Source organism: Schistocerca serialis, chromosome 3 (genome assembly GCF_023864345.2).
Source record: "Schistocerca serialis cubense isolate TAMUIC-IGC-003099 chromosome 3, iqSchSeri2.2, whole genome shotgun sequence".
In the NCBI taxonomy this organism is placed as follows: domain Eukaryota; kingdom Metazoa; phylum Arthropoda; class Insecta; order Orthoptera; family Acrididae; genus Schistocerca; species Schistocerca serialis.
The window spans coordinates 259,699,308-259,724,530 of NC_064640.1; the positions used below are offsets into that span (position 1 = coordinate 259,699,308).

At 37.3% G+C, this 25,223-nt stretch overlaps 1 protein-coding gene across 1 annotated transcript in view; it reads right to left on the reverse strand.

The window, feature by feature from the left end:
- LOC126470030 (dedicator of cytokinesis protein 3) overlaps positions 1–25,223 on the reverse strand; it is a 1,043,796-nt gene that overhangs the window by 53,969 nt on the left and 964,604 nt on the right. Inside the window, exons 26-29 of the mRNA XM_050097517.1 lie at positions 23,090–23,332; positions 15,118–15,312; positions 1,880–2,021; positions 1,346–1,515 (exon numbers count right to left, since the gene is read on the reverse strand). Coding sequence (XP_049953474.1) covers positions 1,346–1,515; positions 1,880–2,021; positions 15,118–15,312; positions 23,090–23,332 — 750 coding nt within the window. The remainder of the gene's footprint in view (positions 1–1,345; positions 1,516–1,879; positions 2,022–15,117; positions 15,313–23,089; positions 23,333–25,223) is intronic.

The following is a 25,223-nucleotide window of genomic DNA, read 5'->3' on the forward strand; positions in this document are numbered from 1 at the left end:
CTAATCTGGCTGTAATGCTGGTGCCTGTTATTAAACGTGCTTTTAGTGGTAAGTGTTGTACTTCATTTATGACCCTGCATTCAGATTTGAATTTGGTTGTGACTATGATGTCAAATTTTTTGGTGGAGATGTCAGGAACTTTAAGATATCTACATCATTGTGGCTTGAATCAGGCAACATAAAAGCTGTCAACTGTATGGAAAAGAACTGGAATACCAGCAGTGCATCATGCCAAAGGTCCATATATTGAGGAGACCAATGAATTCCAAGCCAGCAGTAATTCAGCTGCACATCAGGTATCCACCAGTGTTTCACAGAGATGCTGGCCATGACCTGACAAAATGGCTGAAAGGATTCAAGTGAGTTGCCAAATACAATAAATGAGGTAACATGTGTTTCGCAAACATGTACTTTTATTTGGATGGCACAGCCCAGCAGTGCCATCAGAACAACAAAGAAAAGCTGAATAACTGGGACAGATTCCAGGCCAAACCATTTTGAAAACATTTGGTGACAATCTACAGCAAGTTCGCTTAGCAGAAGAACAATTGAAGAACAGGGTCTAGTGTCATGAGGAAATGACACAGTCGTACATACAACCCTATGCAACATTGTGAATCCAAGAAACAGGCAAAATCTTACATTTGATGTAAGACATGAAGATATGAAGCACTTTTGGTAAAGAATGGCACAACATCATAAGAATTCATCAAGTAGTGCCAGCACATTGAAGAAATGCAGCAGAAAAGAATCAGATGAAAGAACAAAGGCCAACTCCTGAATGTGATTCCTATGGCAGTTTTTGGAGATCACCATGGCCTCACCTCTCATGTGCCAGGTAGTAAGGGAAGAGATGCAGTAGTTTATGGCAGTCAGAAGTGTTGGACTGAGTATACAAGAGACAGCAGCCCTGAATGTTGACTCTGTATGTCAGGAGCTAAGAGAAAATGTTGAAGAAGACATGTAACATTTTTTAGCACCAATCTGAATCACCTGTCAAATGCACCATGAATAATGGACTCTATCAACTCAGACTTTTACCATAGCCACACATTGATTACAACCTAGACTGCTTGAAAGTGTCAATAGTATTTCTTAACTACTGGAATGCAGCACGGTTTGAAGAAATATTATTTTAGAGGTATGCGACCACACAACTAAAAATCCTGTAAGTCAGAGTTCAAAAATATCAACCACAATAACTTTTGTTTCATTAGTTGAAAAAAAAGGATAAACTTTATATAAAAGTAGAATTTCCAGGGAGGTTCCGGCAATTACATAAACACGGTGTCACAACATTTCATAGTTTCATGATTTAATAGATTAAGCACTCTTCATTACACACCTTAAATTCATTTTCCTTGTCCACTGGCCCTTTGTGAACAGGTCGATCAAGCTGGAAGGTCCGAACATCATTAACCTGATAGAAACTGGAAATTTTTTCTGGTATATCAGCTCCTGGTGGAAATAATGGATTTTCCTCGGGGATAGGTTTTACATTACAGATCTGTATGTCTGTTATCACAGTCAAGGTTATAATAGCTAGATATTCTTTAAATTTTTGCATTTTTGGAAATAAATATTTAATTCCTTCCACTGATATTCCTCTTCACACACACACACACACACACACACACACACACACACACACACAGCTATATTCTGTTAGCACTATGGGCAGCCTGGCTGGATGAATATGCCTCAGAATGCAACAATAAAATAGACACAAGGAAAATAAAACAAAGTGAAACACAGCTGTCAAAAGGATTTCAATATACGATTTATAAGAAGTGAAAGTATTTTATAAAAATAACTCTCAAGCAGAATATCACACAACAACGTCTGTTACAATTTTACATGTAGAAATCTAAAAGGATACATTGTCCATCTGAATTCATAATTGTGTCATCAGGTGGTGTGTTTTTCATGAGGATCTGGGCAGATGGGAATTCTGTTTGCAGCCTCTGAGTAAAAGCACCTATCCTCTCATATTCCAGACCTCGATATATAAACAGTTTGTTCTGAAAATACATCCACACATACAGAATCATTGATGAGAAACAGATCACTAGTGTCAAGTAATAAATAAAATATAATGCTAGCATCACCTCTTGGTTTACTACTTTTTTCCAAACATAATGACTTCATATGCTTGAATGAATGAGTGTCCACAGTGAAAGGTTGAGAATACACAAAGTAATCCCAGTTACTCAGTGAGCATAGTTTAAAAATTCGGAAATTAAATGTTCTCTAGTAATTTTTCATGTAAAAATTTAACTTCAAGAACTAACATTAGCAAAATTGTGTTACATAAAAAATTATGCATAAGTATACAAACTTTGAGGGTGGGGGGTAGTAATATAGCAAATAAGGTATGTTTTAAAAACAGAAACACAAAGCCACTAATTACTATAACAACACACAAGATGAAAAATAATAATTAACACATTTAAAAAATCATAAATAATTATCAAAACAGCTGGGGAATTAAATTAATGTGAAGAGCATTCAAAATTTATTGCAATTTCGCTTTAAAATTTTTACCTTTTAGCTTACTAAACTTAAGGCTCTGTTCAAAGCACTCCCATTCTCTGACAACAAAAAATTTTCAAAGTTTCTTTCATTATTTATATGCTTTCTGGAGTGCATTCATTGGGATGGTGGTATTTTTTTTTTTTTTTTTCAATCAGTTTTCTTGTATATCATCTATGGTTTGGAAACAATGTTGTTTCAGCAATGTCCAACCAGATCAAGTGGCAGTGTTGACACAATTTAGCAGCATGGGGAAGGACATGGATCTCTAAACTTAGCTAAAAGTTTAGTGTTGTTTTTGTACCTGCCTCCTACCCAACACTCTAGCTATATGGTGAATGGTTGCCTTTAGTCTTTCCATTGCTTGTACTCCATAAAGAACATATTAATGACCTCAAACTAAATAGCGCTTCTTACTGAATTCCTCCAAATTGTAAAGTAACAAAATAACTTTTTCCTTTAATATACTTTTTAAGTGATACTATCACCTTATTTTTGTGAAATATGTACAACAATCATTTATACTGCTATCTTATTGATGCAAGAATTACTTATTGGTAGGGATGATCAGCTCCAGACTATAAAAATAAGAAATTACCATTGGTTCTACATGCTAACTAAGAATATAAAGGTATGTTGATGAACTAAAAATAACTCACCAAAGGTTTTTTTTTTTTTTTAAACATGGCGTCCGGTACAGTTGTTTATAGTGAGAAAGTGAACAAAAGTTATAGTTGTGTGGTGAAAAACGGAACATACGTAAGTTATAACAGTGAAATAGTGAAGCTAAATGAACGTGTATCAAGCCTGCAATTAACTGTAGATGTACTAAGGCGAGACATTGCGCATTTAGAAAATGAAAATGCCGAACTGAAAAAGGCGCATAATATCCTGATCGCCAAAGCAAGTAAAACACGGAACTGGGAGCACTTCAAACTAAATAGCGCTTCTTACTGAATTCCTCCAAATTGTAAAGTAACAAAATAACTTTTTCCTTTAATATACTTTTTAAGTGATACTATCACCTTATTTTTGTGAAATATGTACAACAATCATTTATACTGCTATCTTATTGATGCAAGAGTTACTTATTGGTAGGGATGATCAGCTCCAGACTATAAAAATAAGAAAGAAGCGAAAATCTGATAAATACAATGAATGGAATGAACCGCGGCAATAAAAGCAGTTTCAGTGTCCTACCTACAATAAACGAGTGCTCTGAAGTAGATATAGGCCTAAAGGCAGAAACAACAAGGCAACATATGTTTACTAGGCCAAAAAGGGTTGGTCGTGTGAAACCCAGTGACTGTAGAATTACTGTGGTAACAAAAAACCGTTTCATGCACTAGATTCAGATATAAATGTGGAATCCACGGAAAACTGTGACAACAACAACACGCCGAATCTATATAGTGACAAGCACATGAGCAGAAACTTCCGCAATAAACGTGAAGACAAACTCAAAGTGAAAATATTCTCTGATAGCCATGTACGTGAGATCGCAAAAATACTACGTTACAGTCATTGTATACAAGCAACTAGTATTGTCAAACCAGGTGCACCCTTCCAAGAACTCGTTAGAATCATAGAAACTGAAAATGATCGTCATATTGTCGTCATAGCTGGAGCCAATAATGTATATAAAAACTACCTCCACAGTGCAACACGAAACCTTAAGGCAATACTAAATTCAACAGGAGAGAAATCAGTTTTTGTAGTCGGAATTCCACATAGGCATGACCTTTCGGAATGGTCATGTATGAATGTGGAAATCATAAAAGCAAACATGCAATACTCAAAGATTTGCAGGGCCTACCAAAATGCATATTTTATAAGTATGGACTCCTTGCAAAGAGACTGTTACACGAGACATGGCATGCACCTTAATAACAGAGGCAAGAAGATTCTGTGCCAAAACATCAGCATGATACTGAAAGCATCTGACAACCAAGAAGTAATTGCTGCTCTTCCAGTTCCTTGCTTGACGCAAGCAGAGCCTGAAGAAATGGTTACTTCTATTGCAGCAGTAGAAGTAGAGGTGGAAGCAGCAATTGTACCTACACACATAACAAATGCTGCAGCAGCAGTACCTACCACACTTCATCTACGGGATTCAACAGCAGCAGAAGATGAAGCAACATCCAAATCTCCACTGTCACCAGTTGCCACAACAATGCCTACAGCAGCAGCAGCAGTACCTATCACACTTCACCAGCAAGATTCAACAGCAGCAGAAGAAGAAGCAACCACCTTATCTCCTCAGTCACCAGATGCCACAACAGTGCCTCCAGACACCATAACAGTAGGTCCATCAATTCCTCTAGTAGCAGCTTCATCTACAATATCATCACAAGGAGGGAAGAGTAGGTATACAACAGTAGATGTGCTACCACTCCAAGTGAACAATTTTTTAGTAAAAGGCAACAAGAGGCAGAAATCGAAAAGGTAAGCCCCGAAAAATGTTTGAAAACGAATCACCATAGTGTTCAGTGTGTAAGCAATAAGAGCATGGATCTTAAAATATGTTACCTTAACGTTCAAGGACTGAAAGATAAAGAACTTATCATAAATGAGTTTCGTCTTGATAACCAGTTTGATATTTTTTGTCTGAGTGAACACTGGGCTAATGAGAATGAACTTGCAGTTGCCAAATTTGACAATTTTAGTATAGTAAATAGCTACTGTAGGAAAGAGCACATTAGAGGTGGTGTGGCAATTTATTCCAACCAGTCACTCAATTGTACAATAACCAAACTAGACCTAAATTCCTTGTGTGATGAACAGCACTTTGAAGTTACGGGTATAATCATTAATAGTCATAAGCTAATAGTAGTATCCATGTACAGATCACCAAAGGGAAGCATTAACATATTTTTATAAAAATTGGACATGCTATTGAGTGAATTAAGTAATATTAAATGGCTACATTATGATATTGCAATAGGAGGTGATTTGAATGCTGATTTTGATGTTACTAAATGTAAGGGTAGTGTTGCAGATCTGGAAAACTTACTAAGACAATACAATTTACATCATGTTAATAACAGGCCGACAAAAAACAAAGCATGTTTAGATAACATCTTTGTAAACTTCAAGACCACTGAAAACACATGCGAATTTGTAGTGTTCCCATTCTCTGACCATGACTCCGTATCTCTAAATTATGCAAGTAAAATTCCCCTCAATAGGAGCAACGCAAACAGACCTGTCCCAACAGTTGTGATTACCAGACCCATAACTGAGGATAAAATTAACACATTTCGTAATTCCCTTGCTGACAGAGACTGGTTTGGCCATTGTAGTGTCGATGGACATTACACATCAAGTAATGACCTGCCAGCCAAAATAATATTTGATAGATTTTTTAATGCATTCTTGACCCTATTTAACCATAGTATTCCCATAAAGAAAATCAAAACAATGGACAGCAGCCACAAATCAAGATCTCAAAACAGACAAAATATATGGTACACTAAACAGCTGACAGATCTAAAGAAACAAGTTTTGTTACTGTACAACATATACAATAGTATGAAGTCTGACTGTGCCAAATCAGCCTATGTGGAATGCAGGAATGAATACAAAAAAGCCATCCTGCAAGCCAAAAAAACCTACAATGCCAACAGCATACATAATTCCACCAATAAACGCAAAACCGCTTGGAAAGTAATTAACAGTGCTGTCAGAGATACTAAAAAAGACAAAATTAATATCCCACCACAAACACTCAATGAGTTTTTTATTAATTCAGTGAAAGAAATAGGAGACGCAATTATCAAACCAGACATTAGTCCATCAGAGTTACTCTCCCAAAATTGGGGTAGACAGTCACTAAATACAAGCATGGTAACCTTCTCCGAAGTATTGCCTAGATATGTACAAGGGGTCATAAAACAACTGAAATCATCTGATAGCTTAGATATATGTGGCATATCATGCAACCTGCTAAAAAAAGTGTGTGACCGCATTCTCTACCCCTTAACCCATTGCATAAACAAGTGCTTACTTGAGGGATATTTTCCTGATGAGTTAAAACTGTCTAGGATCGTCCCAGTATACAAAAAGGGAATAAAGACTCTCCATCTAGCTACAGGACTATTTCAATAGTACCCGCATTCTCCAAGGTAATAGAATGCATCATGTACCAACAATTATCATCTCACTTTGAAAATCTAGGAATAATTAACGCTACACAATACGGGTTTAGGAAGAATCTGTCGACCATTGATGCAATCAACACAGTAGTCAGTTACATCCTCAAAGTTTTTGGGAACAAAGGCTTTGCTCAGGTCTCATTCTGTGACCTAAGCAAGGCCTTCAACTGTGTTGAGCACATGCCACTACTAGAGAAACTAGAATTCTACGGCATCAAAGAAAACAGTCTCAGACTATTAAAAGCTTATCTCAACAACTGTAAACAGGTAGTTTGTGTTGGTAAGGAAATGTCAAACATAGAAAATGTTAAAGTAGGTGTGCCTCAGGGATCTGTACTGGGGCCCTTCCTGTTTCTGATAATGATCAATGACCTCCCCTCGTTTATTAGATCCACCACTGTATTGTATGCAGATGATACGACTTTTCTCCATAGCAGTAACAATCTTAATGATCTTAAAACCTGTGCTGAAAATACACTCACCCATGCAGCATATTGGTTCAGAGCAAATGGTTTCCTGCTAAATGAAAATAAAACTCAGCAGATAATCTTCACTCTAAGAGACAAGCCACTATCTGATGACCCTAGTTCTGTTAAATTCCTGGGAGTTTATTTAGACGAAAAGTTATCCTGGGGCCAACATGTAAACTATATTAGTAGTAAACTATCTAGAGTAATTTATTTATTAAGACAACTCAGAAATTGTGTACCTGAAACATACATCAGATCATCTTATTTTGCATTTTTCCAGAGTATAATATCCTATGGCATTATCTTGAGGGGTAACTGTAGTCATATACATGACATCCTATTATTGCAGAAGAAAGCCATTAGGATAATTACAAATTCTTCACGTAAGGCTCACTGCAAACCCTTATTTACTAAACAAAAATTATGACTGTAATAAACCTCTATATATACAATGTCTTAATCTTTACGAAGAAGAACCTACAAGATGTGAAACGTAGAGAAAATGTACATTGTTACAACACAAGAAGCATCAAACACATATACACGCCTTACCACAGACTATCAAAATCAATAAATAGCTATGAAGTCACAGGGCACAAGCTATTTAATAAGCTGCCACATGCCATACAGGATCTTCCTGAACATACATTCAAAGAAAGACTGCATGAATGGTTTATTGCCCACCGATTCTATGATATCAATGAATTCTTGAACTGTAAAACGCAGTAATCCAACAGATGACCCACTGTACATTTATTGTAATATAAGCTAAAATATTTCAGTAGTTAATACCTTATCACACTGTATTATAAATGGTAACTTCGTTTGACGTTGTCAATTGCTGTAATGGCCTAAAGACAATAAAATCTCTATTATTATTATTATTATATTATTATTACTTATTTAAATAAACAAGAATCTATCAACATGAATTTTAATAACATACCAGAAATTGAAATCTTTTAGTGGTTGAATATGGAGGTAACTTTTTAGTGAGAAGTAATAAAATAAAGAACCCAGGTTTTTTCCAAACACTTTGCTGAAGAAACAAAAATGCCTTTAAAAGTAAAACATTTTCAAATACCAATAATAAGGATCTACATCTACATGATTACTCTGCTATTCACAATTAAGTGTCTGGTAGAGGGTTCAATGAACCACCATCAAGCTGTCTCTACCATTCCACTCTCGAATGGCGCACGGGAAAAACGAGCACTTAAATTTTTCTGTATGAGCCCTGATTTCTCTTATTTTATCATGATGATCATTTCTCCCTATATAGGTAGGTGCCAACGGAATATTTTTTGCAATTGGAGGACAAAACTGGTGATTGAAATTTCACAAGAATATCCCGTTGCAACAAAAAATGCTTTTGTTTTAATGATTGCCACTCCAATTCATGTATCGTGTCTGTGGCACCATCTCCCCTATTTTGCGATAATACAAAATAAGCCGCTCTTCTTTGAACTTTTTCAGTGTCATCTGTCAGTCCCACCTGATGCAGATCCCATGCCGCACAGCAATACTCCAGGACAGGGTGGGCAAGTGCGGTGAAAGCAGTCTCTTTAGTAGATCTGCTGCACCTTCTAAGTGATCTGCCAATGAATCACAGTCTTTGATTTGCTCTACCCACAACATTATCTATGTGATCATTCCAATTTAGGCTACTTGTAATTGTAATCCCTAAGTATTTAGTTGAATTTACAGCCTTCAGATTTGTGTGTCTTATGGTGTAATTGAAATTTAGCAGATTTCTTTTAGTACTCATGTGAATAACTTCTCTCTTTTCTTTATTCAGGGTCAGCTGTAACTTTTCACACCACACAGATATCTTATCTAAATCATTTTGCTAATTTTTTTTGCTCATCTGGTGACTTAACAACATGGTAAATGACAGCATCATCTGCAAATAATCTAAGAGAGCTACTCAGATTGTCTCCCATGTCGTTAACGTAGATCAGGAACAATAGAGGGCCTATAACACTTCCTTGGGGAATGCCGGATATTACTGCTGTTTTACTCAATGACTTTCCATCTCTTACTTTGAACTGCAACCTTTCTGACATGAAATCATGAATCCAGTAGTGCAGCTGAGGTGATATTCCATAGGCACACAATTTGGTTAGAAGACGCTTGTGAGGAACACTGTCAAAAGCCTTCTGGAAATCTAAAAATATGGAATCAATTTGAGGTAGCCAACTTAAAAGTTGAACAACATATTGACACACTGTTGTGGTCTTCAGTCCAAAGATTGGTTTGATGCAGCTCTCCATGCTATTCTATCCCGTGCAAGCATCTTCATCTCTGAATAACTACTGCAACCTACATCCTACTGAATCTGCGTACTATATTCACTGTTAATCTCCCTCTACAATTTTTACCACCCACAGTTCCCTCCTATATTAAATTTGTGATCCCTTGATGTCTCAGAATGTGTCCTATCAACCAGTCCCACTGTTTAGTCAAGTTGTGCCACAGATTTCATTTCTTCCCAATTCTTTTCATTACCTCCTCACTAGTTTCATGATCTACCCATCTAATCTTCAGCAGTCTCCTGTAGCACTACATTTCAAAAGCTTCTTTTCTCTTCTTGTCTAAACAGTTTATTTGTCCATAAGTCACTTCCGAACATGGCTAGTCTCCAAACATAACAGCCATGTAATGTGATGCATTATCTCAGATGTAAGGAAAAATTAGTTATCACTCATTTGAAAATGTTTTAGGAAACCCTACCAAAATCATCATAGGGTGGTAAGGATTTGAACTATGCTCAGATCCAATACAAGTCCAGAGTCTTAACTACTGTGTCACCTTGCTCTAGGGTAATAGAAAACATTTTTATACTTCCAGATTTCATCTTCTTCAAGTTAATATCCACTAAACGATGTTTGCACTGACTTTTTCATAGCTTCTTGGTTTTCTGCAGCATGTACGAGATGTGTGAAAAAATTAATGAGACTGATCTGCCATCTACCAAACATTTCATTTTCTTCACACAACAATTTCATTAATCACAGCAGCTATACAGTGGCAGAATCATTGTTCCCAGTCTTGGTAACAGTCTGAAAGGCTTCAACTAGTAGAGCTTTTAAAATGTTGGTCACATTCTTTTGAACGTTATCCAGTCCCAAAATGATGTCCTTTTAAGACATTTTTCAATTATGGGAAAAGAAGAAAAAGTCACAAAGACTCAGATTAGGGGAATAGGGGGGCTTTGGAACAACAGCAATGCCTTTTGAGGTCAACAATTCTGTGATAGAAGTGGATAGGGCATTGTCATGCTGCAGCATCCACTTGTCTGCAATGTCCAGTCTCACTCAATTCACCCTTTTCCTGAGCTTCCTGAGCCTTTCAAGGACATCTTTGAAAAAACCTTGGTTGACAGTTTGTGCTAGACAGATTCCTTATGCACAGTACCCCTACTGTCAAAAAGCAACTCATTCTTGTTTTGATCTTTTATTTGCTCATTTGAGGTTTTTTCAGTTGAGGAGATGTCTCACTGTGCCGCTCCTCACTTTGCTGCTTTGTCTCAGGATCATACTTAAAAATCTAGAATTCATTACCTGTCATCATACAACTGAACCATTCATGGTCACTGGCAATCCTCTCAAGAAGATCAATGCACACCTTTCTTCAACTGTCCTTCTGCTCAGTTGTGAGGTCTTTTGGCACCAGTTAGGCACAAACCTTCCACATGTGCAAAACTTTGGTCAAAATTTGATGTACTGTAAAAGTGTTAAATTTAACAAGTCATCCATCATCTTTATTGTTAAATGTTGGTCTGATCTCACAATAGCATGTATATGTTTGACATTTTCATGTGTCTTTAAAGTGTTTTCAGATTTCCAAAAATGATTTTCACCAGTGAAAAACTTGTGTCCTTGATATGGAACATTCCTCATAGGCCTGTTTCAACTCACACAAGTCACACTTGTGGATTCCCCGTGCTTAACACAAAACTTGATGGCATAGCATTGCTCTATATTCCATTGTTCCATTTTCATTATGTGCAACAAAAACACAGCTTCACTAATGTCCGTATGATGCTGAAACTCAGACTGAGCATCAGGAAAGAATGAACACATTGGTCTACACAAGTAAAACAACACAGCATTGCCATATCACTCACAGTGTTGTCAGTCTGATTACTTTCCTCATGCACCTGGTATCAGTGATTAGGTATCATTTATTTTCATCAGTTGTCTATCATTTTTCAGTCATGATTTCCACTTTTTCTCCATGTTCTCTCCTGCCTTTAATTCTGCCTTTAGTTATCAACTGCAAGTTCCACTACTTTTTGTTTTATATGATATTTCTTTAATGTACCTTCTTTCTCTTCTCTAATTATACTGTGTAGTTCTTGGTCTCTGGCAATATATTTAAGATAATGGCATCATCATTTATCATTCTCATCAGCCAGGGTTTCTTAAGTTACACTTTAAGTCATATTAAATCACATATACAGTAATTTCATGTTACATTTCTGAAAATTTCATTTTACTTTGAGATCCACACTGCCCAATTTATAGAGTGAGATACTTAAGAGAACCCATACCATATCTACCCAGAGTTAGTAAATATATCTAGGTATAGTTTTTGCTAAGTTATAACAGACAACATGGCACATTTTCTAACTGTCAACATCATCATCATCATCATCATTATCATCATCATCACCACCACCACCACCAGCCACCAGTTCAGTAATTTGCGATGTGGCCTCTTTGAGTAAGAGTGCAACACCGGATCCCTGCAGGTTCTTACATTTCTGCCTGTCTTGGACTTTCTGTTGTCAATTCATTCCAGTTGTATTTCTTAAGTCTCCATCCCATCTGTCCAGTGGTCTTCCCCTTGGTCCTTTTTTGGTAAATTAGGTTCCACTCTAGTACTTGTTTTCAGCACCTAACATCTTTTCTTTGAGAGACATTACCTGTACACTGCCATTTCAATATATACACTCTTTCCATTGTGTCACTGACCTTTGTTGTCTCCCTGATATTAGCTATTTCTTTTTGTCTTTCTTTGTGTAGTCCAGCATTGACCTTTCCCTTCCTCTTCAGTTTACTATTAGTTTTCAAATGTATGCAAGTAATTTTTGTTATTTATAGTTCCTGAATTATGACACCAGCTTACATTTTTTTTTAAATTGAAGTAGATAGTTTTTTTCAGTGACATTGGGAAGAACCTTCAAAACTCACTTCAGTGTCATAACATTTGTGGAACTTGATCAAACAGCACTACAGACCATTTCCCTGCTGTCAAGAGAAGAGTTTCCACAAATGTCTCTACAGTAAGCATACATGTAACTCAGGTAAGGTTTTTTGTGGGTACTTGTGTGCTCAAAGCCTGCTGTTGTAGTGATCAGACAACTTGCTCCTGAAGCTATTTAGACTTTCATAATGTATACAATAGTAAAAAATGTGGATATGATTTTTGTTTGTGGTGAATGTCACCAAACGGTTAGAGCAGTGGTGTGGTTGTACAGCAGAAAGTATCCTGATTGTGCCAATTCCTCACTATCTCTCTTTGCAAACATTATCAAAAAATTACAACAAACTGGAATTTAGAAGAATAAAATATGCCTACAAAAAAAGAACAGCAACTGATGAAAGAACAGCAACTAGCATTCCGTCAATAGTGACATACAATCCACATGTAACCACAAGGCAGCTTGAAGGTGCAAGTGGTATCAGACAAAGGAGTGTTCTGGAAAAATTAATGGCTACTGCACTTCAACCTGTGCACATTTCACTCTATCAATGGCTTCATGACAATGTCTTTCAAAATCAGTTATAGTTCTCCAAAAGGAGCTACAAAAAATGGCAAGTTGTTACAGTGTTTCTATGCAAGATTTTATTTCTGGATGAATCATTGTTTCCAAACCTTGGGCAAATCAGACTTCACAGTATTCACTAATGGTCAGCTGGATATCCATATTGACTGAGAAATGTCCCTGTTTTATCGATGGAACTAAATATCCACAAATATCTGCAGTTCATAGCAGATATGTTGCTACAGTTTTTGGAAGATATCCCACTGGACATAAGGCATTTTATGAAGAACAAACATGAATGATTTTTTGCCCTTACTTCACAAATAATTTCACAGCTTGTTTACAGAACATTTGGTGACTTTGGATCATTCATTCAGAAAACGTAAAATGGCTTGCACAAAGTAAGGGAGTGTACAAGAAAACATTAACAACTCATAAATACATGAGATGGCTTATAACATGAGCCTGTCCTCTGATAAGTCCACATGAATTTCAATGATTTTATAGCATGTATGAATGCTCAACATCAACACTTTGTGCGCTAGATATGATAGTCATACTAATATGTACATGAATTGTATATGATTCATGTATTTGTTTGCATTTGGCACAACAGGCAAGATTTTTGTTGGAGTTCATCTCCTGATGGGAGGACAGTGATTTGCAGCATTGTTATTCTGTTAATATTTGATTAAGTTCCACACATGTTATATCAATTAAGTCCACTTTGAAGGTTTCCACAGTGCCACAGAAAAAGTATATAGTTATAAAAATGTCAGAATCATAATTTGACAGCTATTAATCTTAAAATCTACTTGCATACATCAGAAACTTGCCACACTGTCCATCATAACTTTGCAAAAACCTCATCTTGATGCATTTACTTGTTCTAGATATACAGAGTGGGGCAACTGAAAGTGGCCCATGTGAGTGGATATGACTGGACGTAAATATATGCATATAACCACAACCTAACAGGATGGAGCAACTGCCCATAGAACCAGTTGAATCTTGGAGCACATTTACACAATTTTCATGCCTCACAGAGTTGTTAGCAGAGGTCAGTCTTGTCATGGCCCTTGCTGGCCACCCAGTTCACATGATCTGTCAGTGTGCAGTTACTTTGTGTGGGTAGCCCTCAAGTCTCAGGTGTATTACAACAACCCCCATAGTCTTTAAGAATTGCAGCAGAACATTTTGGATGAGTCTGCTGTAATTCTGGTATTACATCTTCAATCCACCTTCATAAACTTGCTGACCAGGGTCCAAACGTGCCAAAAGATGAATGGTGGTCACTTTCAACATCTGCTATAATCAGGCTAGTACTGTATTTCCCTTCCTCTACTGTGTTTCTTTGCTCCCTGGAACTCTGTTCTCTGGGCCACTTTTATTGGCCCCACCCTGTATTTTGTATGGCCTGTCTTAGCTGCCTCCATTATACAGAGATAATCTGTTAAAACCCTGATTGTGAAGCAAATTTGCATCATCAGAATGCAAAAATAAGACTAAAGAACTGCAGTGAACAAATTCTTATCAACCATAATACGCTGCAATTTCCTGAGTTAAGTGAATGTACTGTTGAGTATACTATGTCTGTTGAATGGGATGTTAAGTATCGTGACCTTTTAGTATGGTCATCTAAGCTTAACAGTAAAACTGGAAACACAGCATTCATAGTTTGTGAAAACAAGCTGACAGTCTGAAGGGAGATAAAGAGTATTTTTGGTATGATGTCTGAAACTACCCTCCTCAGTTTCCCAACCAACAATGTAAAGCAACTATACTTTTTATTTCCTTTTACTGGAAGTAATATTATCAGCAACAAGACAAGATACAGAAGAAGATTATCAAACAACACACTCACACATCAACAAGATAACTGAGTAAAAATTACAAAGGAGTATAGGCAAATGTCATAAATAACCAGACAGAACATATTTACAATAGTTCATTTTACTGGGAATGATAATAGTTCACTGTGTTAGCTCATCTGAGAAACAAATATAACTTTATACATTTTGTCAACAAATGCAGCAGGAAATGTACTGTCTTGTAATTTGCTGATACAGTAAAATTCAAAAGGTTTATCTAATGCTCTAAAACAAAGAAAGAACTCTGTCTAACAACAGGTGGTAGTTATAGTCAGTTAAAGGAGACATAAGGAAAATCTATACATATTTTTACATACCCTAACAAATAATGGAAAGCTCAAACCATAAAATCCAACTCTGAAGTATTCTGGCTCTGGTCTAAGCTGTGTTAGAATGTTATCAAAGAAACTGGCCTGTGTCTTAAGAATTTGGCTCAGTTTAGCATAGTCAAAGAGTCTATGCTCATAGAGATCAGCTAATTCTTTGCAGAGGGGGATGCCTTTCTCCCAGCACTGCAACAGAAATAGAAAATAATGATTTTATTTTAAGCACATGATAATAAACACAGACAAAATAAGATCAAATAAATATAGAAGATAAAAAACATACCCTTTCATTGTTAGATTTTACTCAAAATCCAGTAGTTACTGAAAAGACTGAAATAATAACAGTAACAAATATGGGAAAAACAAACTCATCAGATGAGTGAAATATAACACAAACTGCAATGAAAGAATTAAATAAAGTGCATAAAAATCTCGATTGTCTACTCTCTCCTCTCCTCTCTTCTCCTTCCACTAAATATCACATTCCAGGCTACAAAATATAAGGTAATTTTTATTTATCAGTACTAATGTGTTTGCTATTCGTTATCCCATAAATAGTAATATCTGATTATCAGAAGTTGGTGCAATTTCTGTATGATGTGACAGAAAAACAGGAAAATCTACTAATCCAGCCTTTGATCTGTACTATAGCAGCATCATCAAATTTAATAGATACTTGCAAATTTTATTAAAATTGTAAAGCTGATATTCATATCTCATTATTCTAACTAGTCTCTCAAGACTTTCACCTTCATCTGTCATCATCATCATCATCGTCACTTGGACAGTTTCCAGCCTCTGGTTGGGTCTGCATGGAACATAGGCCTCTCCATCGTCTTCTGTCTTGCCACCATCTCTCCATCTTCACCTAGGTCCAGTATTCTCCTTTCTTCTGGACGCATTCCTCTACTCCTTTCAGCCATCTGTCTCTTCGTCTTCCTCTTGGTCTCTTTCCTTCCAGTTTCATCTTGTGTATCCTCCTGGGTATCCTCTTCTCCTCCATTCTCTTAACGTGTCCATACCATCTCAGCCTTGATTTCTCTATCTTCCCCATGTAATGGTTCCACCTTCATTAACTCTCTGATCCTCTCATTTCTTAACCTGTCTATCTTTGTCACTCCAATACTGTTTTTCAAGGATTTCATCTCACTAGTTTGTACTTTGTCTTTCTCTCTTCCTTTCATAACCCAGGTTTCTGATGCATTATGTCAGGATCGTGACATAGTATGACCAGTATATAAGCTTTTCTACTGATTTGGGATACGTCCTTGCTCCATATCAGGCTTCTCAACCCTCTTCTGAAATGCTTCTGCTTTTCTCCCCCACTCGTTTATTTCTCTGTCGTTTTTCCATTTTCCTGTATCAGTCTTCCTAGGTACTTGACACTCTCCACTCCCCTCAATCGTTCCCCATCAGTTGTTATTCCAGCTGTTCCTCCCTCCTTCTTTCTTGTTGTGATAATCATCTCACTCTTACTTACACTAAATTTCATCCCATATTCTTGTACTGTTTGTTCCCATACATCCAACTGCTCTTGTACTTCCTCCTCCTTATTCCCCAAGATCACCAGATCATCTGCACGCACCTTAGCTTTCATCTTTTTTTCATCAGTTACTGGTGCTACTGTACTTGTTATATCATCCATCACTACAACGAAGAGTAATGGTGAAAGTGCGCTTCCCTGCCTCAAGCCATTCTTCTGTTCAATCCAAGCTGATCTCTCTCCTCCCACTTTCGCACAGCTAACACTTCAATGGTACATTTCCCTTATCCTCCAAATAATCTGTTTTGTTACTCCTATGTTCTCCAGGGCTTTCCACACTTTGCTTCTGCGTACACTATCATATGCTTTCTCGATGTCCAGGAAGGTCATTAGTAGATCTATCCCATATTCATAGTGATGTTCCTGCAGTTGTGTTACAGCCAAAATTGGACCTTCCTGTTCTAAAGCCATGTTGCTCTTCTCTCATTCTTCCTTCTAATTTTGCCTGAATTTGTGCTTCCAAAGCCGGCCGCAGTGGCCGTGCGGTTCTAGGCGCTACAGTCTGGAGCCGAGCAACCGCTACAGTCGCAGGTTCGAATCCTGCCTCGGGCATGGATGTGTGTGATGTCCTTAGGTTAGTTAGGTTTAATTAGTTCTAAGTTCTAGGCGTCTGATGACCTCAGCAGTTAAGTCACATAGTGCTCAGAGCCAGAGCCGTGCTTCCAAAATTTTCTCAAAAATCTTTGCACAATGACTCATCAATGTTATCCCCCGATAGTTCTTGCACTCTTTTCTATTTCCCTTCTTAAAGATTGGGACAATTATTCCCTTCTTTCACTCTTCTGGGATCATCTTCTGTCTCCACACAATTTTCATTACTCAATATAGCCATTGTATCCCCACCTCTCCTGCTGCTCTCACCATCTCTACATTTAGCTCATCCAGACCTGGTGACTTCCCTCCCTTCATCTTTCCCAATGCCTCTTCCTCTTCTCCCCATGTAAGGTCTTTTTCAATTTTCTGTTCCTCCTCTTTTTTCTCCTTGGCTTGCTCCTTCTCATCCAGGTCTCCATTCAGGTTCAGGAGTTCTTCAAAATACTCATTTCACATATTCTTGAGTTCCTCCTTATTCATTGTTCACAATTCGAGCATAATCTGTCATACCATTCTTCCTCTTACTTTTAATCATCCCATCTAACACCATTTTTAAACCTACAGTATCCTCCTCCATCATTCTGGTCCACTGTTCCGTCCACTTTCTTCTTTCCCCCGCCACCACTCTTTTTGCTTCTTTTTTTCTTGCCTGATACTCTTCTCTTATCTCTACTGTTCTCTTCTGGAACCTACCCTAAATGCTCTATTCTTCTTCTGTATTATATCCTTTGTTTTATCATTCCACCAGGGTGTTTCTTTCCATCTCTTTTTGTTGCTTGTCCTCCCACATATTGCTTCCATCACACTTACTAATGTTCCCTTGAATCTACCCCATTCCTCTTCTACCATTTTTGGTTCATCCTTTGGGATGCTTTCCTTTACTACTTGTAGTACTGTAGCCTGCTTTCTTCCTCCTTCAACATCCATACTCTTATCTGTATTTCCTTGTTTTCTGTCCCTTTATTATCCGTAGTCCCTCTCAGGTTCATTACCAGCAAACGGTGGTCGCTTTCCAAGACCTCTGATGGTATTACCTTAATGTCATTGATGTTCCTATTCATCTCACTACTGTACAGGAAGTAGTCAACTATTGACTTTCTTTTTAAGTCTTGACTGTACCAGGTAATCTTGAGGCTCTCTCTTTTCCTGAACCAAGAGTTCCCAACCAGCAAGCCATTCCTTTGGCAGAACTCCAATAGTCTTTCACCTTCCTCATTTCAGCAGCCCCAACCCTCTGATCCAAGCACACTTTCACAGCCTTGTCTTTCTCTTCCAATGTGTGAGTTTAAATCCCGCATTACTATCATATTCTTCCTTCCCATCTGCTTCTGCATTTCCTCTTCAAACTCCTGCTTCTCCTCAGAAATGCAACCCACCTGCAGCACATACACTTGTATTACCTCTATGGTCGTCCCCTTGAGTGATATTTTGGTCTTCATCATCCTATCACTTATTCTCTTCACTCCCTCTTTTAATCCATCTCTTACTATTATTCTGGATCCAGTTCTCTTTCCCTCATCATTTCCACTGCAGTACAGTCAGTAGCCTTTCCTCAGTTCTCTCCTTCCGTCTCCTTTCCATCTCATTTCAGCAGTCAGTTCAGCGTCATGGATCCGCGCAGCCTGCTCCATGGAAGTCCACCTGCTGTTCTGGAGTCTGAAGATGATCCTTAAGGAATGAGACTGGTCACTCTGATTAAAAGAACTATGCAATCAAGACTGTTTTTTAAGTATCGTAACACCAATAGGTCTAACTTCCTTCTTTCCATCATGTTTATCTTCTCCTCCACCTTTCCAGTAAATGTTTGTATATTTAATGTTCCAAATCTTAGTCCTCGTTTATAGCCAGTTTGTCATTAATTAAATCTGTCCTTTCCAAGGCCCATTCTATTTTTGAAAGGAGAAATCATAATCCACTGCTGGCTTGCTGGGCCTATCGTAGCTTTACCAGAGCCCTGTTAGCAACCATTTTTCAGGGTTCCTGTGGGACCTTCACACCTACCGTAGTGGTCCTGGAGCACACACAGTACCCACTATACCTCGCTCCTACAGGCAATCCCCTACTTCATACCATTGCCCATCTCCCACGACTTGGACAAAGGGTGGGACTTGTTTATTCTGGACTAATTGACATAATCTCCAATGTTCTGGTTATTGCTTTTTTCAGTATACTTATTTAATTATGTCAAGATTGAGTTGTTTTGAAATAGCTATCATATCACCTATTTACTTCTACCTAAGTAATATGGTAAAACCATTTTCATGAACTAATATAATAATGAACCTCAATTAATTAGATTAGTATCTCTCTTGCTAATGATCATTTACTGAAATTCTGTTCACGTTTCTGCAAGTAAAAGTAACCATCAACAGTTCTGAGTAGATTTTTGGGAATAGGAAAGAAGCTTTAGTAGAGCATGAAGTGAGACTGTAGCAAAGTGGAGGCATCAGAACACTCCATAAATGTGGAAAGGTGTGTAGTACATCTACATCCTCATCAGTACTCTGTAAACCACTGTACAGTGCACGGCAGATGGTACTTCCCATTTCACTGTGTACTAGGACTTCTTCTCATTCAAATAATGTATGGAATGTGGAAAAGATTACTGTTTAAAGTGTCTGTGCATGCTGTAACTAGGTTAATCTTGTATTTTTGGTCCCTAAGGGATTGATACTGTAGCATATTCCTAAATTCCTTGTTTAATACTGGTTCTTGAAATTATTAAAGTAAGCTTTTGCAGGATAGTCCACATCTATCTTCAAGTGTCTTCCATTTCAGGTTTTTCAGCATTTCAATAATGCACAACCACGATTCAAACAAACCTGTGATCACATATTCTGCCCTTCTTTGCGTACATTCAGTACCTCCTGATAGCCCTGTTTGGTATGGGCTCCACACTCTTGAACAATACTCTAACATGGCATGTTTGTGTGTTTTGTCAGCACTCTCCTTGTAGAAAGGCTTCACTGTCCCAGATATCTACTGATGAACCAAAGTCAGCCATTTGCTTTACCTACAATTGAGCCTATGTGATTGTTCCATTTCATATGCCGACAAATTGAGACACTCAGGCATGGACACCTACAGTATTTTTTCTTGGGGAGAGGCAAGGCTCTAAACTGCAATTTTTAATGAGTTGGTCAGTTTCAAGATATGTCATGCCATAATACCAAATTTTACAGATTATAAGATGCACTTTTTTCTTCAAAAAATGCCTCAAAAATTGAGGTGTGTCTTATACTCGAAATTAATATAAAAATGTCCAGTGTTTAATTTAAAATTCCTGCCAGCATTAAAAATGGTCATGTATTTGATGCCATGGGAAACCAGATCTGTCTGACAACACTAGATTTAACTGGTAGCAGCAGTGCACCAATGCAACAAACATGAGTTGCGGGGATTCACAAGCTTGTTAACAATGTCTCCCTCCCACACTGCCATCACAAACCCAGAACGCTATGTAGGTCATTGCAGTCTATGATGCCTTTGAATTTGAATTGAAAGTGATTTGTGTTATTGCAACAGTACAATATTTTTGTTAGTTGCTAGTTTCATAATGGAAAGAAATTAAAGGTATTCATATGATGCGAGCTATAAATTGAGAGTAATAGCATATGCAGAAGAACATGCAAACAGAGCAGCTGAGTGGCATTTTGGCCCTTCATGAACGGAAAAAACCTTTAGCAACTGGCAGGCTAGTAAAGAACAACTGAAAAAAATGAAGAAGACTCAGTGTTCAAATAGAGGACTGATTGCAAAATGGCCAAAACTAGAAGATGATGTATTGAAATGGGTTCAAGGACATGATCAAAATGACATTGGAATTCATACAAAAACGATTCAAATACATGCTCATAAGCTAGCACTACAATGGAACCTAACAGACTTTAAGGGTGGAGTTGATAGGTGCAACAGATATATGAAGCGTCATGGACTTAGCATCCAAAGCAAACCAAAAAAGCTCAGAAAATGCCACAAGAGTATGAAGAGAAAATATTATCTTCCTATTGCTTTATTATTCAACACTGAAAGAAAACTAGTGTGGAACTAAGCCAAATAGCAAATATTGACAAAACTCCACTTACATTTGATGTGCCAAGTAACAGAACTATTGCCATGAAAGGTGCTAAAACTGAAAACATGTGGACATGAAAAAATGCACTGCACTGTTGCCCTTTCATGTTGTGATGACAGTACTAAACTTAATCCAATGATCATTTTCAAGTGCAAAACAGTGCCAAAACCTTCTGAAATTCTGCCAGGTGTTGTTCACATACATGGCAAGAGTTGGATGGATGAGGCAGGTATGAAATTATGGATTAACAGAGTTTTGGAGAGAAGGAAAGTTGCTTTATTGAAAAACAGTTCTCTTTTTGTGCTAGATCAGTTTAGTAGTCATTTGAAAAATTCTGTGGAAGAGAAACTGAGTTAGGGAAATACAGAGCTTGCTGTTATTCTGGGAAGACTTACTTCAGAACTGCAACTTTTTGATATAAATAAACCATTTAATGTCCATATGAGAGAGGTTATAGAACAAATGAATAATGAATGAAATCCAACATGATTTCACACCAAAGGTAGCTTTAAAATGACCTACAATCAAACAAGTCTTAATCTAGAGTGAGAGAAGACATAAAAGAAGAAAGCTCAGATGACAACTGTCAGGGATTTTAAAGGTCAGTTTGGTTTTATAAACTAAGATTTTTTTTAGTCTGGCTTTGCAGTTTTATAATAAAAATGGTAAAAATGTTACTTTTTTTTAAAAACTGCTTAAAAATTAAGGTGCCTCCTATAGTCCAAAGCATCTTATAGTCAATAAAATACAGTAACTAAATTTTAAGGTGACACAAAAAAATTATTATAACCTTGAGAATTGATGGCTATCCACTCATTATATGAATAAAAATTCTGTAGCCTACTCCAAATTCCATGTGGTGGGCAAGTGTCCTCTTGGACCCCTTTGCAGATGCCTATTCAGCCAGATATTTGTATGAGTTGACTGAATCTAGTTATGACTCAATGACACAGTAACAAAAAGCATACCACTTTTCATCATACTGTGTTGTGAAGTGTACAATTTTACATTTCTAAATATTCAAAGGAAGCTGACAGTCATTGTATTGTTTTTAAATCTGATCAAGATCTGACTGAATATCTGTGCAGCATTCTTTTAGGCAGTGTCTCATAATAGGTAACTGCATCACTGGGAAAAAAACATTACTTGATAAATGGAAAATACAGTAGACACACTTAATAAAGGAGTTATCAACCATCTACAAATTATATTATTTATGTGGGTAGTTGTATTATATGGTAAACGAACAACAACAAGAAGGAATAGCAAACTGAACTGGGGAATATAACATATCTTTTACTATGGAGAAACTTCTGCTGCAAAGAAATGCCATTCTGGAGGCAATGGAAAAGAACCTTGCAATGACATGCACAGGTGCTGAGTGCAGATTGTACCGTAAACCTTCCTCTCTCATCGCCCTCCATTCTCTACCATATACTCCTGCTCCCATTCTAGACCACACAGTAGAGTACAGAGCAAAATTTTACAAAGTGTTATAAACACTCGCTTAATATGTGGTACCACTATAGGTTAGTCTACAGTATTTTATCACTCTCTTGTCATTTTTGTGAACACTATCACCACTCTCAAATCCTTCCCAGTGGGATCAATAGAATACAATGAATGCGTAAGTGATGAATGAACAATAAATGTTGCTGAACCTACTCACTTTAGAAGATCTGCAGACACACAATGCTACAAAAGTGAAAAAAAAAAAAAAAGATTTGTACAAAGGCTATAACATATCTTACCTTTCCTCGGTCAAAGTAATGAATAATTTGCTGATATAACTGCTCCTTTCGCTCCAGCTCTGTGAGACCAGGATAGTGTGGATCTGATACAAGTGTTTTGTCTGACCAACTTAGCTGGTCGGCATACAGCTTCATTGTAAAGCCAGCCTCTGTATAATTTTCAGCAGGCAAATGCAAGTCATGCAGCTTGTAAATGTATCTCAGATACATTTCTTTGCGATTTATTTCATTTTTATAAAAATTCTGAAAGAAAAAGGTTACAATTAAATCATAGCTTTAAAAATAGAGTGCGATTAATTATGGGTATCTAATCATTTACCAGCTTTGTAAATATATTGCATAATAATAATAATAATAATAATAATAACCTTTATTAGTCCATAATAACATTACAGTATGGCAAATTGTCATCTTTTGTACATTAAATACTATTACATAAACATTTATAACCATTCATATATTTTATATCTAAAAACAAAGATGATGTGACTTACCAAATGAAAGTGCTGGCAGGTCGACAGACACACAAACAAACACAAACATACACACAAAATTCAAGCTTTTGCAACAAACTGTTGCCTCATCAGGAAAGAAGGAAGGAGAGGGAAAGACAAAAGGATGTGGGTTTTAAGGGAGAAGGTAAGGAGTCATTCCAATCCCGGGAGCGGAAAGACTTATCTTAGGGGGAAAAAAGGACGGGTATACACTCGCACACACACATATCCATCCACACATATACAGACACAAGCAGACATATTTAAAGACAAAGAGTTTGGGCAGAGATGTCAGTCGAGACAGAAGTGCAGGGGCAAAGATGTTGTTGAATGACAGGTGAGGTATGAGTGGTGGCAACTTGAAATTAGCGGAGATTGAGGCCTGTTGGATAACGGGAAGAGAGGATATACTGAAGAGCAAGTTCCCATCTCCGGAGTTCGGATAGGTTGGTGTTAGTGGGAAGTATCCAGATAACCCGGACGGTGTAACACTGTGCCAAGATGTGCTGGCCGTGCACCAAGGCATGTTTAGCCACAGGGTGATCCTCATTACCAACAAACACTGTCTGCCTGTGTCCATTCATGCGAATGGACAGTTTGTTGCTGGTCATTCCCACATAGAATGCGTCACAGTGTAGGCAGGTCAGTTGGTAGATCACGTGGGTGCTTTCACACGTGGCTCTGCCTTTGATGGTGTACACCTTCCGGGTTACAGGACTGGAGTAGGTGGTGGTGGGAGGGTGCATGGGACAGGTTTTACACCGGGGGCGGTTACAAGGGTAGGAGCCAGAGGGTAGGGAAGGTGGTTTGGGGATTTCATAGGGATGAACTAAGAGGTTACGAAGGTTAGGTGGACGGCGGAAAGACACTCTATTATAACCATTTATATATTTTGATATACAAATGCAGTATTAGCAATAATGAAGTCCAAAAATCTTTGAGTTAGTATAAACATACTATAGGAAACACTTGTTTCAATTTGTCCTTAAAAAGATTTCCACAAAGTTACTTTATGTTATTTGGCTACTTGTTAGCTGCAAGTAGACTGTGATCTGCAGCTCTTTTATTATTCCGTATCCTATGATAAGCACATCTGGTTTGAGTATTGTAATTATGACTGTCCATATTCATTATATTTGTTTCTTCACTCTCTTTTATCAACATACTTGTCTTAAGGATATACTATTCTAACTGCTCTTTCCGGTAGCCCGAATATCCTATCCATGCAGAGTGTGTGTGCCCCACCCCACATTTCAATACCATATTGAAAATGCGAATGGATTAATCCATAGTGTATTTGTTAAAGAACAGGAGAAGTTAATATTTATGAGAGATTTTAGTAAGTTAACATTGCAACTAATTTTTTTACTGATGTGCCTTGTGTGCTCTTTCCATGTAAGATGTTCATCAATCACAATACCTGCATATATAAGTTTATTGGTTGTTTCAGCTTTAGACAGTGATTCAATATTTATGTCCACTTGAGATTTTTTACAGTCTTGTACTTATTCAATGTAAGTTTACAAGATTAGATGTTCTGTGATTACATCAAAGTTATCTTTATGTTTTGCATTTGTGGCTGTTCAGCACAGTACAAGATAATAAATGATGTAGCGCCAACATAGTGCACTACTTTTGAG